The following is a 19251-nucleotide window of genomic DNA, read 5'->3' on the forward strand; positions in this document are numbered from 1 at the left end:
GTTTCATGTTTTACCCTTCACACCATCTGGAGGAGATCCAGGTCGACAAGAAGTCCCAGCAAGTTGTTCCTCAACAGCTTCTCCAGCGCCAGGTGTGGAAGGTCACAGAGAACGTGGAGCAAGATTGGACTTCGGGAGCTTCAACGATGTGTCATTCCATCAATGGTGACCATCAAACTCTGCTACCTGCTGTCGTCGTTAACTGACCTGGTGAATGGAGGCTAGAATGGAGTCTTGAAGGGCCACGATCCAAAACGTCGGCTGTCCATTCCCTCCACAGATGCTGCCTGACCCGCTGAGTTCCTCCAGCTCTTTTTCTTCTTACCGAGTAGATTGAAGCTCACCGATCTCAGACAAGATCTCGGTCTGGAAGCACATCTCGGTCGCGGTCTCCCTCTCACGCCATCGTCTTCAAGGCCGGTCGCAGAGCGGTCCATGGGCGCTGGATCTACTCGGAGCCAACCTGACCTGTAGATGTTTGTGTGGAGCTGGACTTGCGGGGACTTAGCGCCGGTGAGTGTAACCGCGAATACCATCAATGTAGCAAAATGACCCAAGAAAGAGACTCCCCGCCCTCACCCCCCCTTCATACTCACCCCTCGCTCCTCTGGACAGGGAGGGTGGGAAGGAAGGAAGGATTGACCCCTGAGGGGATATTTTATTAAATTGGGGGAGAGGGGCGATGTCTTTGGTCTTGACCCTTGGTCGTGTCCGGAACGCAGACCCGGTCCGGCCAGTGAAGCCTCGCTGACCAGTGGGATGACCAGAGAGTTGGGTTGTGTCTTGAAGGATCGCGCCGCTGTCCACTCGCGGTGGGGTCGCGCGTCGAGGTTCTTCTCCGGCCATCGTCCACGGACACTGTGTGGACGCTGCTTGGACAGCGCCGCCTTTTATAGACACCGCCATGTCCCGCCCCCCTCGCTGACCATTGGACCTCGCTCCGGCCACGGCGTTGGCCCATGGGGCGGACAGTCCATCCGATTGGTGGAGACCGCTGTCCGTCAACGCCAAACTTCAGCGCGGGAAGGACAGCTCGTGCAAAGCGATTGTCCGTTCGCTCCGGCCACGAGCCCCGCGTGACCCACACCCCCCCACCCCCCACACACACACACTGGCACCAAGCCGGACACTGAGGGAGATGAGGGACACTTGAGGAAGATTTTAATGGCCATTGGTCACTGACATCGGATGGAAGATGCATACCAAATCTCCTTACGCTTATGTACAATGACAATAAAATATATTATTATTATTATTATGATTATTAGGGAATGAAGGACACTGACTAGGGACTTCCAGACTGGGGGTCATTGAGGGAGCACCGGACACTGACCGATGTTGGGGGACTGAGGGACACTTGAATGGATGAGGGACATTGAGGGGATGAGGGACATTGAGGGGCATTGAGAGGATGAGGGGCATTGAGGGGATGAGGGGCATTGAGGGGATGAGGGACATTGAGGGGATGAGGGGCATTGAGAGGATGAGGGGCATTGAGGGGATGAGGGGCATTGAGGGGATGAGGGGCATTGAGAGGATGAGAGGCATTGAGGGGATGAGGGATATTGAGGGGATGAGGGACTGAGTGGATGAGGGGCATTGAGGGGACGAGGGATCGCTGCTTATTGAGTGTCTGGTGGATGCTGAGGGAATGAGGCACGCTGAGGTGATGAGGGGCACCGAGGAACTGCGGGACAGATGATGCTGAGGGATTTAGGGACGTTGAGGGGATGAGGGGCCAACTCCCGAGGGTGACCCCTCGCACAAGGGAAGGTCCGCACTCCCAGGGGGCAACATGAGTTCAGGGAAAAAAGGGAGATGTTGGTACTACTGCGTATAACACTAGCGATATTGGTTTATCCCCAAAGAACCGCAGTTGCCGATTTACAAAACAAGACACAAAGTACTGGAGTAACACAACCGGTCAATCTACAAAAAAAGTGCAGAGTGAGAAGGAGTTATTGCTCTGTCTGGTGGTGTAGATTTCTGTACCTTTTTGCCTCACAGCAGCAGGGAGAAGAAGGAATGACCAGTCTGTTTGTTAAATTTGTTATAGAGGCCAACATGCCATTCACTTTCTTCACTGCCTGCTGTACCTGCACACTTACTTTCAGTGACTGATGAACTAGGACACCCAGATCTTGTTGTACTTCCCCTTTTCCCAACTTGACACCATTTCGATAATAATCTGCCTTCCTATTCTTGCCACCAAAGTGGATAACCTCACATTTATCCACATTAAACTGCATCAGCCCACTCACCCAACCTGTCCCAAGTCACCCTGCATCTTCATAGCATTGAGGGTGCAAGATGACTTGGATATTCCAGTGAATACAAGCCCAGTCGACCCATTCTTTCATCATATGTCAGTCCCGCCATCCCGAAAATTAACCTGTTGAACCTACGCTGCACTCCCTCAATAGCAAGAATGACCTACCTCAAACTAGGAGACCAAAACTGCGCACAACACCACATACACGCAGCAAAATATCCTTCCTTTCATACAGGTGCTGTGTTTATCAACCAGGTTAGGTGTACAGATTACAATACTGGAGGACATAGCTTTCAGGTGAGAGGGGGCAAAGTTTAAAAGAGATGTGCGGGGCAACATTTTTACACAGAGAGTGGTGGTGGTGGAGGCAGATACGATAGTGGTGTTTAAGAGGCTTTTAGACAGCCACATGGATATGCAGGGAATTGAGGGATATGGGTTGTGCTCAGATAGCTAAGAGTTGGTCTTGGAATCAAGTTTGACACAAATATTGTGGGCTGAATGGCCTGTTCTTGTGCTGCCTAACCTACTGAGTTACTCCAGCATTGTAACAATGTGTGTGTGTGCACATGTGTGTGTGTATATGTGTGTGCGTATATATGTGTGTGTATAAATATATGTGTTTGTATATATATATATGTGTTTTGTGTGTATATATATATATATGTGTGTGTATACAAATGCGTGTGTATAGATATGTGTGTATATATGTGTATATATATATATGTGTGTGTATATATATGTGTTATGTGTGTATATATATATATGTATACATATGTGTGTGTATATTTATGTGTGCATATATGTGTGTGTATGTATATGTGTGTGTGTACATATATGGGTGTGTGTATGTATTTATATAACACAGCGCTGGAGTGACATATGGGGGTTTTTTGGTCACCATCTAAGAATGTGTATATATGTGTATATATATATATATGTGTGTGTATATATATGTGTTATGTGTGTATATATATATATATGTATATATATGTGTGTGTATATTTATGTGTGCATATATGTGTGTGTATGTATATGTGTGTGTGTACATATATGTGTGTGTATGTATTTATATAACACAGCGCTGGAGTGACATATGGGGGGGGGGGGGGTTTTGGTCACCTCACCATCTAAGAAATAGATACACAAGAAACTGCAAATGCTGGAATCTGAAGAAGGGTCCCGACCCAAAACTGTCCATGTATGTCCATTCCCATAGATGACCAAGATTTTTAAAAAAAATCTCTTTCTGCTGACGTTGCCTGACTAGTAATTTTTCCCAGTAATTTTATATTTATTTTTTTCACATTTCTAGCATTTACAATTGAATTCAAACTCTTAATCAGTCTTCGATGGGTGGCTAGTAAAATACAATGTGTGTCTGTCCATTCCCATAGATGACCAAGATTTAAAAAAAAAATCTCTTTCTGCTCTCGTTGCCTGACTAGTAGTTTTTCCCAGTAATTTTATATTTATCTTTTCACATTTCTAGCATTTACAATTGAATTCAAACTCTTAATCAGTCTTCGATGGGTCACACACACATATATGTACACACACACATATACATACACATATATGCACACATAAATATACACACACATATGTATACATATATATATACACACATAACACATATATATACACACACATATATATATACACATATATACACATTCTTAGATGGTGAGGTGACCAAAAAACCCCCATAGATGACCAAGATTTAAAAAAAAAAAATTCTCTTTCTGCTGACTAGTTTTTCCCAGTAATTTTATATTTATTTTTTCACATTTCTAGCATTTACAATTGAATTCAAACTCTTAAATCAGTCTTCGAGATAGATGGGTGGCCAGTAAAATGCAATCTTGGGGGGTACAAGCGATTTAAAAACGTGTGCGCTGCCCGGGAATCGAACCCGGGTCGCAAGAATGGGAATCTTGCATGATACCACTACACCAGCAGCGCATGAGCGTAACCTCTGGCGCGCGCGCTTTTGGTGTGGAAAAGGCGCGAGTGACGGTTGTCCGCTCGAGGGGGCGTCGACTGCCGCTTTGTTTGGATCGTCACGTGTGCTAAATGAAGCTCCAAATATATACATCTACCTCCTCAAAATGTATATCTTTCTTCTCTCCGCTCAATAACCGAGCAAGTCTGAGGTAAATAGGAAGTAAAGCGACATTTAACAGCGGCTGGGGGTAAGATCGAGCGTTTTGACACGATCCCAGCTTCACATAACATTATAGAAAGATAAACAAAAACAAGCTCTAATGGAGCTGCCTTAAAACAAACACCACAATGGCCAAAGTAATCTCGGGTAAAAGAATGAAATGCTATTTCACAGATCGGCAGAAAAATTGCAATACGAAAGGAGGACATTCGGCCCATCGAGACTGTACTGTCACAAGAGAAAAGCAACCACTTTCTGTTATTTGCACTACCAGTTTATTTATTCATGTGTGCATATATTTATATCATGGACACATTCAGATTCCAACATTTGCAGTTTCTTGTGTATCTATTTCTTAGATGGTGAGATGACCAAAAAAAAAACCCCCATATGTCACTCCAGCGCTGTGTTATATAATATGGACACATTTATCTGTTTTGTAGTAAATGCCTACTATTTTCTGCGTGCTTAAGCAAAGCAAGAATTTCATTGTCCTATACAGGGACACATGACAATAAACTCACTTGAACTTGAACTTGAACCAGTCCTGATAGACCTCATAGTCCTGATTTTTTTCCCAGATACTTATTGAATTGAATTGAATTGAATACCTTTATTGTCATTCAGGCCGTAAGGTCTGAATGACAATAAAGGTATTCAATTCAATCATACAATAAAAAACAACAATAAACACAAATTAACATCCACCACAGTGTATCCTCCAAGTACTTCCTCACTGTGGTGGAGGCAAAAATCTTAGGGTTACTCTCTTCCCTCCTCTTCTCCCTCTGCGCTGAGGCGATTCCCCGCCGGGCGATGGCACAGACAGTCCCGCCGGCTCAGCGAACCCCGCGAACGGGCCGGTTCAAACACGGCGGCCCGGGGCGGTCGAAGCTGCCGCCGCCCTCCAGTCCAACGGACGCAGCCGCTGGCCCCGCGGCCGAACCCAGGACTCAGGTCGCCGCCGCCGCCGCCAGAACGCCGTCCCAGCCACCGGAGCGCCGTTCCAGCCCCCGAGCCGGATCCAGCACTTATCCAGCACCCATTATTACCTCTGGTAGATTTATTTATTGAAACCATATTCTATGTCGCTCTTCCAGGGAGATGCGAACTGCATTTCGTTGTCTCTGTACTGTACACTGACAATGACAATTAAGGTTGAATCTGAATCTGAATCTGGTAGTTCTGTCTTTTCCATATCCCCAAAACTTACTGCGATAAAAATAAACCTTTTATGTCGCTTTAGGACTGAGATGAGAAAATAATTTTTCACGCCGAGAGTGGTGAATCTGTGGAACTCTCTGCCACAGAAGGTAGTTGAGGCCACACAGTTCATTGGCTATATTTAAGGGAGTTAGATGTGGCCCTTGTGGCTAAAGGGATCAGGGGTATGGAGAGAAGGCAGGTACAGGATACTGAGTTGGATGATCAGCCATGATCATATTGAATGGCGGTGCAGGCTCGAAGGGCCGAATGGCCTACTCCTGCACCTATTTTCTATGTTTCTATGATTGTGCCAATCACCTCTTTTAGTTTAGTTTAGAGATACAGCGCGGAAACAGGCCCTTCAGCCCAAAGAGTCCACGCCGACCAGAAATACCTGCACACTAACACTATCCTACACACACCAAGCCAATGAACCTCCAAACCTGTAAGTCTTTGGAGTGTGGGAGGAAACCGAAGATCTCGGAGAGAACCCATGCAGGTCACAGGGAGAACGGACGGACTCTGCACAGACAGCGCCCTTAGTCAGGATCGAACCCCGGTCTCTGGCGCTGCAAAGTGCTGTGAGGCAGCAACTCTGCCGCTGCGCCAACGAGTGAATCTTCTGACAAAACAAGCAAATGTTGTGGTCTGCAATTTGAAATGGAAACTGGGTTTCTCATGCACAGTAGCTCAGAAATTCTTTAATGGCTGACTTTCTAAAACTGCTCTCATCCTGAACAGACCTGGAAGCCCTCTCTATCCATGTACGGTGATGAAACAAACTACAGAGCGGAGGTGCAGAACCTGGCGGACTGGTGCGCCAATAACAACTTGGCACTAAACACCTCCAAGACCAAGGAGCTGATTATTGACTTCAGGAGGTCCCATTCTGGAGAATACGCCCCAATCTCCATTTATGGGGAAAGTGTGGAGAGAGTGTCCAGCTTTAAGTTTCTGGGCACTCACATTTCAGAAGACCTCACATGGTCCACAAACACCGCCGCGCTGGTCAAGAAGGCACAGCAACGACTGTTCTTCCTGAGGACATTAAAAAAGACTGGTCTGCCCCAACAGCTGCTGACAACGTTCTACCGCTGCACCACAGAGAGCATACTAACGTATGGCATCTCTGTGTGGTATCTCAGCTGCACGGAGGCGGAGAGGAGAGCTCTTCAGCGCGTCGTCAACAGAGCGCAGCGGATCATCGGGACAGAGCTACCAGCCTTGGAGGGCATCTACCACACGCGGTGCCTCAGGAAGGCCCTCAGCGTCCATAAGGACTCATCACACCCCTGCCACGGTCTGTTTCAACTACTTCCCTCCGGCAGACGTTACAAGGCCTTCTACGCCCGAACCTCCAGACTCAGGAACAGTTTTATCCCAAGAGCTATAGCAGCTCTGAACCGGCCCTAATGAGTGCCCCCCCACCCACCCCCTTTGGACAGTCTCCCTCAGATGGTCACGTCAATCAATTCAGCTTGTTTATTTATGTATTGGATTTATTTACCTTTCTTGTACATCAGTGGAGCTGCACACTAAATCTCGTTGCACTGACGTGCAATGACAATAAAAGATATATTATTATTATTATTATTATTATCAGCACTCAGACCATGCTGCTGGGTTCTAAGGTAGGCAGAGGGATCTCGAGCAGCATGGCCCATCTGGCCCATTATTTCAACACAGAATTCCCATAGCTTGAAGCAACTAATACCAGTCCCAGTAAGGCTCAAACCATCACATAAAATGGTTCATAAAATTATAGCACATTCTCTTAGATGCTGTGAGAGAATTTTTATGAATTCATGGAATATGTAAGTGGTGAACCATTTTTTAGTCCTGTGACTATCCTCGCGGCAAAGGTACTCACATAGTGCTGTTGAGTAATAGGTTTCAGGGTTTAGAAGAACCTGCAATATACTTCCAGATCAAGATGATATGTGATTTGGAAGGGAACTTGAAGATGGTGGTGTACCTATGCACTTGCCATCCTTGTTCTTTTTGGCAGTAAAGAGTACAGGTTTGGGAGGTGCTGTCAGAGTAGCTTGTGGGGATAAATGTTGTGCTGTGTCTAATGTAGGATAGCTCTCCTCTCACCTGTTCATGTAGCCACGGTATTTACTTGGCTAGTCTGATTGAGTTTCTGATCAGTGGTGACCTCAGGATTTTGATACTGAGGAATTGATATAGACTAGGGGTCATTACTGTGACCTCCTTTCTTGCTCTGCATCATGAATAAAGTTGCTTGCAAACTGTCTATTTCCAGCAGAAATGTATTAAGGAGTCGGTTCTATTAAATAAACAAATCAAGTGAAGCTAAAGTAATTTGCATTTGCCAGGTCTGCCAAACAGTCCAGAAATATTGCATGTGTACTACCAGTCAGTCTTTTCTCATAACAAGCTCTGAAAATGGTGCATCTGCAATGCAGACATCTATATTTAGCACAAGTTCAGAGCAGCAAGGCTATAACAGAGAAGCCTTGATAGAGAAGCTAATCCACACTAATCCATACATTTAACTTTGTGCTGTGCATTTACAATCTCATTCAAACCTATACCCTATAATGTGCTTGTCCACACATACAATAGAAATGCATGCATTCATGTTCACACACTGATAAAAATATATAGAAACTCATAAACGTCTCGCCCCAAAAATTATCCAGATCACACAAACATTTTCACACACTCACACATATATTTACTCTTACAACAAGGTTTCTCACATATATCACATTGTAAAGAGTGCGCATTCAACCTGTTTTTACCATCATTTTTACCCATGCTTATAAATCAATAATGCATCTCTGGTTAGTGTAATAACATATTTCACCCTCTGGTAACTAACAAACTCTAGTATATCTATACTTATTTTTATTTGCAGCAATTGTGAGAAAAAGGAATTGTACCATTATTTCTGATAATTATAGGATTTGTATCAGAAAAAGTAAAATTGGATTAAAGGGAGCAATTTATATCATTCATTGATATTCTAAATTAAATTAATTTATCAGCAGAATCAATAGGTTTAAAAATAGAGAATAGGTAACTGGGGAGAATAATTTTTTTTAAAGAATCTGAGACGAGGTGAGGACACATCTTTTAATTTTAAGCAATTAGTTGTAATCTAGATTTCACTGCTCTTTAATGGTGGAAGAAAGTTTAATGGAACTTTCAACAGGGAATCAGATAAATAACAGAAAAATGAAAATAATTTAAAGGACTAAGGGGAATGAACAGGGGAATGAAACAAGCTCTTCTTAACAGTTGGCTTAGACACCAAGCTGAACGACCATATTATATGTGTAGGAAAGAACTGCAGATGCTGGTTTAAATCGAAGCAAAAAGCTGGAGTAACTCAGCGGGACAGGCAGCATTTCTGGAAAGAAGGAATGGGTGACGTTTCAGGTCAAGACCCTTCTTCAGACTGATGTCAGACCATATTATATGATTTTATTCCAAAAGAAAGAACATTCTGAGCATTTTATATTCTAGCATTAGTGCACTAGAGAATGTTTACCAAGACGTGAAGAGGCCTTTTTTCTGTTCTTGAAACTTTAATAGTTTCTCCAATCAGCTTATGATTAGTCTTATGGCCTGCCATGAATGCAACATAATTTGAACTAGGTCATTTACACATCAGGGTTGTACTTCCAAACATCTTAAAGGCAGCTAACTGAGCCGGAGCAGGCATTGCTCATGCATATTGGTTTTAATAGGTGTTAAAAACCAATATCAGGCAATTGGTCAATAAATCATACCAGGAGAATGAGCTCAACCCTGTTATGAATTAATGTTTGAATAAGTTTATTGGCCAAGTATGTATATATACAAGGAATTTGCCTTGGTGCTCCGCTCGCAAGTAACAACACGACATACAGTAAACCATTAAGAATAAAACATTAAAACTAAAACAGATTATTTATGATATTGAATGGCAGAGAAAGCTCATGGAGTTTTATGGATCTCTCCTATTTTCAATGCTCAATTCAATTTTCCTGTGACTTCCCTCCAATGTCACCCTGCCTGCCATACTCCTCCAATCACCTCCCCCCCCCCCCACATATTTGAACATATCTAAACTTAACCGCACAACCGCCCCCCCCCCCCCCCCCCCATCTCCAAAACATGCTCCTGCATGTGTACGAAAGAACTGCAGATGGTGGTTTAAATCGAAGGTTGACACAAAATGCTGGAGTAACTCAGCGGGTGAGACAGCATCTCTGGAGAGAAGGAATGGGCGATGTTTCTGGTCGAGACCCTTTTTCAGACTCCATAGATGCTGCCTCACCCACTGATTAACGCCAACAATTTGTGTCTACATGCTCCTGTATGATCTAAAGCAGGAGAATTAGAATGCCAAAGACCAAAGCCTTTTCTGCATTGTTCTTGGTAAAACAATAAACCATATTTGTTGGTCAATATTTCACAAAGTTCCAGATTTTCCTTATATCCCCAAGCCCCCTTGGAAGTCTTGCGCTAGTAAATATCAAGGTCAGAGTTAATGAAAGATGTAAATCAAAGCATGAGGTGCTGTTATGTTTCCAGAGACTCAGCAGATGTATGTGGCCTCTTTCGATAGAACATAATTTCTGATTTTATTTGGCATAAACTAATTTATTTCTGATGTATAGCAATCAAGTGCTTTAAATGAGTTTTAGGTTTGTAAATCTAGTGCAGAATTTGGGAGAACCCTGTTTAACAAAATGGTGAGAATTTCGCATCTGCAGCAAAGGACATGTGGGAAGAAAAAAAGGGAGGGGGGAAAGTGGGATGGGGGAGTCTGGGAGCATAAAACTCCATTAGGGACCATTTCGGTCAAATGGTTTATTTTAGTATAGATTCTATACATCGTGAATCATCCATAAAGGCTTCCAGAGCCGATGTATTTTGTTACTCTCCATGTACCTTGAAGGTGTTTGCAAGGTGTCTGGGGGCATGCGTGAACACAGCCATAGTCTAGTCATAATTTATCTGTGTACCAAATTGCCTGTGGAAAGAAAATGAGAAAACTATTAATGAAATTATAGGAGTTGGGGCTAATGATATGACCATTTATTTAAAAGAAAATGATTGATTGCAATTGCATATTTATTACTGATGTTGCACCTTGTGTTATGAGAAGCACAGCATCAAATTGTATTCAATGTTTGCTAAAATGATTGAAAGAATAAGTTTGTCCGGACAATAGGTGGTAGCAGGTGTTAATACCAGTTCTTTAGATTTGTAACTGTTCCCTATCTAATAAACAAATTGTTTCATATCATTTGAGCCATATTATAAATTAAGTATAAGACAAGATGCTACAATGAAGTACAAGACAGTGAGAACATATATTTGTTGATTGCTTTATTTGGCATCAGAAGACAAAAGTTTTTTTTATTGTAGTAGGGTGAAACCATACAGATTTGAATGATTTTTGTGCAGTGGGACTTTTCCAGTGACCAGTTGATTTTCACATTTAATAAGACCACTATGAGCATGCTGCAATTCCATGGAGATGGATTTTATACCTGTCTTCTTTCACAGCTTAAGGCAATTCCTCTGCGATTAATTCCACAGCTGTTCTTTGCACGCCATAAGATGCATCATGCATTGCAGTCTCAAAAGATTATTACAAGTTAATAACATGTTCCTCTCTTCACTTTTTAGCTCAATGGCTCCTTGAAGTTTTACACTTTTAGAAATACATTATACAACATTTCTTTCTAATTATGTTTGGCTTATTTGGAATTTTTCTCATCTTCGCATAAATGTTAATCTTATATATAGCAGCAATACATTGATAAAAGTCCTGAATATTTATCCTCAAGGAAAATGCTTTTTGTTAGACCAGGAAGAGAAATAAAAAAGCCACAATCCTAATAGAGTCGGGTATTTTACAAAAAAAATTTTAGCAGCAAAACTAAACAAAAGGAGGAGAGTCTAGATGTGTTGGGAGTCAAGAGAACAAAGTACATAGATCCTGTTCAGGCTCTGCATTTGATATCTGGAATTTTGAGAGATTAAAGTTTATATCCATGGGAAATTGGCTGTCCAGATTACATGTGGAATAATGTAACAATAACATTCCATAGGAGCATATCACACATGTGTATTTACTTTTGCTTCAATGGCGGGGGGCTGCCTTCTGCCACATGCGGTGGCAGGCAGAAGATAGGACTGTTCGGTGAACTTGGCGCCAGAAACGTGGCGACACTTGTGGTGAGGTCTGCTATATGATTTTACTGGGTTGTATGCGAAACATTGCATGTCACTGTACCTTGGTAAGTGTGACAACAACATATCATTGATTTATTTAAACTCTCCACACAAGGTGATTGGTGGCTTTTTTTCACCTCTTCGAAGTGCCTCATCATATTTTTGCAATTCCTCTTCTGGATCACTTTGATTAATATTTTGTGTTTAAGGTGAAAGATATTAATATTGAGGAATTCTCCAACAAAAGATTGAAATTACTCAAGTCATAGTCCCCATTACAATCTCCTTACCTCATCCCAACATTCTACTGTATTTGTCTGAAATCAAACTAAACTGATTGCACCTCTGTAACATTAGATTTGGCTGGCATCCCAATCTCTGGAATTCCTCAACGAAGCCTGTCTACATCTTTTACCTCCTTTACGATGTTCCTTAAATCTACTATTGTGACTAAGCCGTTGGTAATTTCCCCCTAATCTTTGTGTGGCTCAACAGTGTCTTTGTTGTTGGATAACAATGCCATGATCTTTGATGTCAGTCTAAGTTAAAACCAACACTAACAAAGACTTGTCCCAAGCTGATCATTTTTTCTTCCCCCTGCTCCTGTCAGGCAGAAGATACAGATGCTTGAAAGTGTGCACCACCAGACTCAGGAACAGCTTGGGCACTCCCATCTGCTAGGGCACTGTCCGATTCATCCTCTACCTTACTACAGACATTCGACTGTGGGTCTGCACCTGGTGCACTACAATGCTGAGAACTATACTCTGCACTCTGTATCTTCCTCATTGCTCTACCTATTGTATTTGAGTTTGGCTTGGTTGTATTTATGTATAGTATTATCTGATTTGATTGGATACCATGCAACACAAAGCTTTTTACTGTACTTCAGTGTATGTGACAATAGTGAACCAAACCTAATTGGAGAACATCAGTGCATATTAAACACTTAGGGCCAACAACAAATACTCTGATCAGATATAGCAAGGAGACATACATGGAGTTCTTAGTATTCCAGCAATCAGTACATTTCCATCACTTTTTCTTTTCACTGTCTTGCAGAATTTATGTGTAATTCTTTTTTTTGTATGTGGTTTATGTGCCTGCGATGGTGCTGCAAGCAAGATTTTCATTGTACCTGTACCTCACTGTACTTGTGCATATGACTATGACCTCGACTTGACTTTGCAGCCTAGCCAACCGTGGCTTGTCTGAAGGTAGAGGTTGCAAGGGAGAAGTGGAAGGGTCTGTTTCCTGAGCAAAACTCAAAGTGCTGGAGGAACTCGGCAAGTCAGGCAGCATCTGTGGAGGGAATGGACAGACAATGTTTCGAGTCGGGACCCTTCTTCAGATCGGTCTGTTTCTTGCTTGCATTTATTAGAATCTATGTTGGGTTGTGCACCAGATAAGGTTTGATGAAGTATGGCGAAAAAGTCTTAAGACACAGCTATACACTGTGATGGGAGGGGTTGGGGTCAAGGACACGGGCAAGGGTAAGGCTAGTGGCCTCCCCAATGAACATTAATCAATCTTGCACTGAGGATGAATGTGCATAATATTCAACTTTAAAGTACCCTTCAAAGGGAGTCAGATTTAAATTCTAACCCATGCCTTTGAATCTAGGCCACAGAGATGACAATTGACAACAATTCTGTGAAGTACTATAGGACCTCTATATTTAAGGCAAGCTGTTGCACTATTGGAATAACTGGTAATCAGGTGAACAACATGAGGCAGAGAGAGAGATCAGGAAAAGGAAGATCTAATATTTTCAAATGCAGAACAGTCATTGGTACTATTCCCAAACAATAACTTATTTTGAAAATGTCCACATCAATTATTGCAAATTCTGTTTGTAATTAATAAAGGGTACTGACATAGTTCCAAACATTGACATACCTTCAAACTATTAATGATAAATTATAAATATATAATTATCTGAAACAAGACACATCTGGTTAACCCGAACATATATAAAATAATTTTAATTGATTAGAGTGAACCATATCTTCATACTTTATAGCTAGAATATAATAGGACTACTGAGATGTAATAATCTTGGCTGATTCCTTTTAAGCAGACTGCAAAATATCCTTCCTGTAAGCTTGAAACTTTATTTTTATGTATTTGTTCTTGGGTTGGGGTGGGGTGCAGGAGATGTGTGAAGTGACTGGAAGGGGAAAGCAGATTGAATGATGAAAAGCATTAATTCTTGCTCTGCATTTTTCCTGCCTTCTCTTCATCTGAAGACCTGCCCTTCCTCGTGGCTGATGTTTTCTCTGCGCCATCCCCTCTTGTGGTTTTCCTGATGCCAACAGTGGTAAAGGTCTTTGCCTCAGACAAGATGGTGGAGGAAAAGGTAGGGATCATGAATGCAGGAGTACTGCAACTTACTGTGTTTAGCCGAGTTTCCTCGCCTTCCAGTAATTTCCTGAAAAATAAATCAAAATATTAAATTTGATTAAAACGTACAGATTTTTGTATGGATTTCCCTTGGTTTAGGAGTAAAATATATTTTAATGATATCTGATACAAGCCTAGTAAATGTTTGATAGTAACAGATGATGCTTTCAGATTCACATCGTAATTCAAACAGAGATGAACAGGGGAACCAACTGGGGGGGGGTATTTGAATATGCCATACTTTCAAGAGAGAGTTAGATATAGCTCTTAGGGCTAAAGGAATCAAGGGATATGGGGAAAAGCAGGAACGGGGTTCTGATTTTAGATGATCAGCCATGATCATATTGAATGGCGGTGCTGGCTCGAAGGGCCGAATGGCCTACTCCTGCACCTATTTTTCTATGTTTCTATACTGCTTGAATAGGTCTATTTTTCAAATGGAAATTTCACAGATCATCAAAATAAAAGCAATTTGAATTAATCCAGGAATCTAAATAAAGCATTTTTGACCAGTCTGAGTCTTGACTGCTTCACCCACCTGCTTTTGTCCCCAACTCTATCCCTATCCCTCCCTCAGCACCATCTGCCCCATATCCCTCCTTAGTCCATCTATTACCCACTGACCCTGTCTCACTCTTCCCTCTCATCTCATTACACTGACTATCTTCCCTCTCCACGCTCCATAGTAATGCATCTAAAACATCAACAGTTCCTCTCTCCCACAGATGCTGCTGAATTCGTTGAGTTCTTCTAGTAGTTTTTTTCCCCACAAAGCTCATTGCTTGTCTACCAATAGCTATTAATATTTATTTTAATATCCCAGTAAATATGATTGCAACAAGCAAATTGTTTCACTGATCATATTGTAAAAGCAATTGGTTCTGGGACAACATCCACTGCATCTAGCACAGATTTTGTATATTATTTTAAGATTTGATCAAATTAAACATGAAACATCAGTGGATATTGGAATACCATTAATTTCTCCATTAATTTCTTGAACATTCTGTTTATCAACATTCTTTTTGTAATACTTGCATTTGTATAATTACTGCGTGAGAAACAGCTGGTTTGATTAATTAATTCAGTAAGACATTCTTACAAAGTTGACTTTTACCTATATGCAGCTATTTCAATGTCCAGTGCCATCTTGACATTGAGCAAATCTTGGTACTCCCTCAGGTGCTGTGTCATTTCATTCTTAGTGGAATGCAGTGCATTTTGAAGTTCATTGATGGCTTCCTGTTGAAATTAAAAGAAACACAGTCAGGCCTTTAGTTTAAATATTTTGGTTTTTCACACCTACGTATGTGATTTGGCAACAGGTTAACAGCATTTGGCTGAGAACGCTTCTATCAAGGTGCCATTTCTATTCAAAATAGGAAGACTTGGCAGAGTTTCATTTGTGACCTATTAGCAAAGGTTTAAGATAGAAGCTGCATTTATGATGGAGGTTTCCACATTAGTGAAAGAAAAAAAGACTTGTGAATAGAACCAATTTATATATTGAAGACAGTGCTTTAATTCCAAGGCAAGATGGCTGCATCATCAGGGTCCATGATGCAGTATCAAATGTATGTGATGTGTACTTTAAGTCTGCAATAAGACATCATCTATAATTGCAAAAGATGCCATTAGAAGATGATGAGGTTTAAATTATGCACAGCCAAAGAGAACATTAGGACATGCAAGGTGGATTTTAAGGAATGTTTTAGAGGAGAAGAAATCAAGGGTTTAGTTAAAGAGAAGTGTTTGGTGCATTGAGTGCCCTGGAAGTGATGGGAGGCACAACAGTGCCATGACATCAAGAAAAGAGAGTAGAGGGGTGAGCTATTGGGTTAGATGTATTCATAGAGGTAGGACTGTAAAGTAAAGGGTCTGAGGGATGGGAGGCTGTTGTCTTGATGGTGAACCTTGCCGCTGAATACTTGGTGACTACCTGCAGGTTGTTGATCTCCGCATTGTGTCTGTCCTCCATATCCAGCATTTGCTTCTCTAGAGACTCGTTGGTGCATTTGACAGCTTCGATTTCAATGTTCCGTGATTGCAGTTGGCGCCGGTACTCGGTAATCTCCTCTTTGGCTGCTCGGGCAGCCTCGTTACCGCGGGCTGCATTCTCCGTGAAGTTGGCGAATTTTGATTTGTACCATTCTTCCGACGTCTGCTGGTTCTTTATGGCGATCACCTCATACTGGGACCTGATTTCTTTCAGAGCAGCTGTCAGATCCGGCTTGCTCACATCGACCTCCACTGTTACCTGGAGTTGGAGGTTAGATCGTAAATTGAGATTGCATGACTTGGAAACATAAACCACTGCACCATTTTCCAATGGCGAGTTTTGCCTGAATGCAGCATTTTGACTGCAGTATGGAAAGTACATGCGTTGGCATATCCAGATTCAAATTAACATCAGGAGATAAACAACCACTCATCCTCCTAATGCACCCATCACTGACTCTAAACATTTTGATTCACATTGCAGTATTTGTTATGTTGTTAGATATTCTATAATTTAGACTCACTATTGTCTAATAACCAAATCTCACTCATGAGAATGGCTCATTGGCTGAGCCTCCAGGAATCTATATAAAGCATTTTTGACCGGTCTGAGTCTTGACTGCTTCACCCACCTGCTTTAGTCCCCCAACTCTATCCCTACCTCTCCCTCAGCACCATCTGCCCCATGTCCCTCCTTGGTCCATCTATTACCCACTGACCCTGTGAATGGGCTGGAGGTTACCCAGGAGGACGGCATTACAAAATGGATGCAGTATAAGGAGGGCTGGAGCATTGATGGTTCCTCGTCACTCAATTGAAGGTGATCACAATAAGAATAATCTAATCCCAAACCTTTTCAGACAGTGAGTCCAAGTCATATTAGCTAGCAATGTAATTCTGAATGTGTAGAAGAGTCTTGTTCATTTCTTATAAACAATGATTCAGACTGTATTTGGAATGACGGAGGTAAAAAAAAATCACATTTTCGACAATATGAATCAACTCTATGAAATAGAATGAACCCATTGAACATAATTCACATTTTTTCCGTCATCTTGATGACAGTAAAAAACACGACACAACCAAGAAAACCAAAAGAAATATTGACGCAATTAAGTAAAAAACATTAACGTTGTTCCTTGTTAAAGACAATTTTGACAGCATCTTTTTTCGAGGTAGATGAATATTGAATAGGAAATGCAGATGTGTTTTAACTAAACAGCAGCTGGACTGAGACCAGTTGTTCCGCAGCGCTGCCCGCACCGCACCGCAGCCGAGCCCTGGTCTACTTCAATTCCAGACAACAGTCTTCCTCGTCAATAAATGGGAGGGCAGAGTTTCGCCGCATCCTCCTACATCTGCCGGAGAATGGAACACAGATATAGTTCAGTGAACATTTTAAAACCGACATTTTACATCAGGGTCGCGTGGACATACAAAGCAGGAGCAGGCCATTCGGCCCCGGTATAAAATGTTGTTCAATAAACGATACAAATGACAACCTGAGCTACTTTCTTGCACTAACCCAATATCATAATGTAAAACAAAACAAAACTCATGGCTGTCTTGAATGTGAATATCAAGAACTTGCAGATGCTAGGAATCTGAAATATAAACAGAAAGCTCTGGAAACACTCAACGGGCAGGCGGATTCTGTGGAGAGAAATGGTTAAGGTTTCAGATGCTGGGGCGCTTCTGGAAGGGACTCACGCTGACCGCCGAGGCGGGGCGCTTTCTACATCTCTACATATGTACCTGGGACGCCTGCAATGCGGCTTGTAACTCGGCCAGGTCTTCCTGGTGGACCTTCTTCATGAACGCGATCTCATCAAGGAGAGACTCGATCTTCTTCTCTTGCTCCAGCCTGGCCAAAGTGGCATCATCCAGGTCTTTCCTGTACACCTTCAGCGTGGCATCGGCCTCTTTTCGCAGCTGAAGCTCTTGGTCGTACTTGTCCTTGAGTTTGTCCAGGCAGCCGGCCAGATGTTCGCAGTCGAGGCGCAGCTGGCTCCGCTCATGGCTCAGCTCCTCCACCCGGGTGCGCAGGTCGCGGATCTCCTGCTCGTACACCTGGTTGAGACGGGACGGCTCGGCCTGCTTCTGCCTCAGCAGGGTCACCTCGGCCTCCAGCACCTTGTTCTGCTGCTCCAGGTGATGCACCTTGTCGATGTAAGTGACGAAGCGGTCGTTCAGCCCTTGGAGCTGTTCCTTCTCGTTGGTCCTGATAATCTTGAATTCATTGTTGACCGCCGTGCACTGGGACAGGTCGAAAGAGTCGAGGGAAGAAGGATAGGCACTCGACCTTTTGTAAGAGAAAGGAGAGAGGCTTCTGGACATGGAGACTTTGGTCACTGAGTTTCTGGAAGGGCTGTTTGATGTCAATCGGCCGGACAACCGGAGGTTGTCGCCGTAACCCTTACGGTAAGAGCCATGGTAGTACTCGGAAGAGTAGCTCATCTTTGGGGCCGGGTGGAGGAGAGGAGGAGCGGATGAGAGGATGAGAGGAGAGGAGTGGAGTGGACTCGATTCGACTCGCCCTGCGTCGAATGAACAAAGGCACCTCTGCAAAGCCTCCCTTTAGTACCCAACATGTGAACGGCCAGAGCGAATCGGCAGCGCCCAACACCCCCTCCAACCCCTCCCCACCGACCCTCCCTTGCTGCGACCCCTCGAGCGTGTCGTTCCTCCTTGGATCTTGGCACGCAGTGATCATCTCATTTCCTGACTTCAGCAGAAAATGTATGCAATCGTGTCGATATTTAACACGCGATGGGCTGATTTTTTAACAAGCGAAGGGACGACATTATCAGAGAAACATCTATTGATTTAAAAAAACCTTTTCAGAACGATCATGGTGTAATCTTTCGGTTATAAATCACAGCTGGAGAAGTGAAAGGAATGATGCATCGTTACAGTGTGTTAGTTTGCCCATTTTCATGCTGCAAATCAGTGAGATGTGAACATTTGACTATTCCCCTTTTACTTTCAATTTTCTCGACATCTA

At 42.8% G+C, this 19251-nt stretch overlaps 1 protein-coding gene and 1 non-coding gene across 3 annotated transcripts; both read right to left on the minus strand.

Moving 5' to 3' along the window:
• Window positions 1–4166: 4166 nt before the first annotated feature.
• trnag-ccc lies at window positions 4167–4237 on the minus strand. The gene has a single exon. It is a non-coding gene; the product is annotated as a tRNA-Gly (tRNA).
• Window positions 4238–10979: 6742 nt separating this feature from the next.
• LOC116967504 (low molecular weight neuronal intermediate filament-like) lies at window positions 10980–18872 on the minus strand. 2 transcript variants are annotated; one of them, XM_033014135.1, is made up of 5 exons: window positions 18765–18872; window positions 18003–18730; window positions 16189–16506; window positions 15367–15491; window positions 10980–14277 (listed from the first exon to the last, which is right to left on the minus strand). In XM_033014135.1, the coding sequence occupies exons 2-5, from the start codon at window positions 18702–18704 to the stop codon at window positions 14052–14054; spliced, it is 1371 nt and encodes a 456-aa protein (XP_032870026.1). In that variant the 5' UTR covers window positions 18705–18730; window positions 18765–18872; the 3' UTR covers window positions 10980–14051. The 2 variants fall into 2 exon arrangements, with proteins under 2 accessions (XP_032870026.1, XP_032870027.1); XM_033014136.1 differs by having other exon boundaries at window positions 18003–18793.
• Between the last annotated feature and the right edge of the window lie 379 nt (window positions 18873–19251).

This window comes from Amblyraja radiata, chromosome 39, assembly GCF_010909765.2.
Source record: "Amblyraja radiata isolate CabotCenter1 chromosome 39, sAmbRad1.1.pri, whole genome shotgun sequence".
NCBI classification, from domain to species: Eukaryota; Metazoa; Chordata; class Chondrichthyes; order Rajiformes; family Rajidae; genus Amblyraja; species Amblyraja radiata.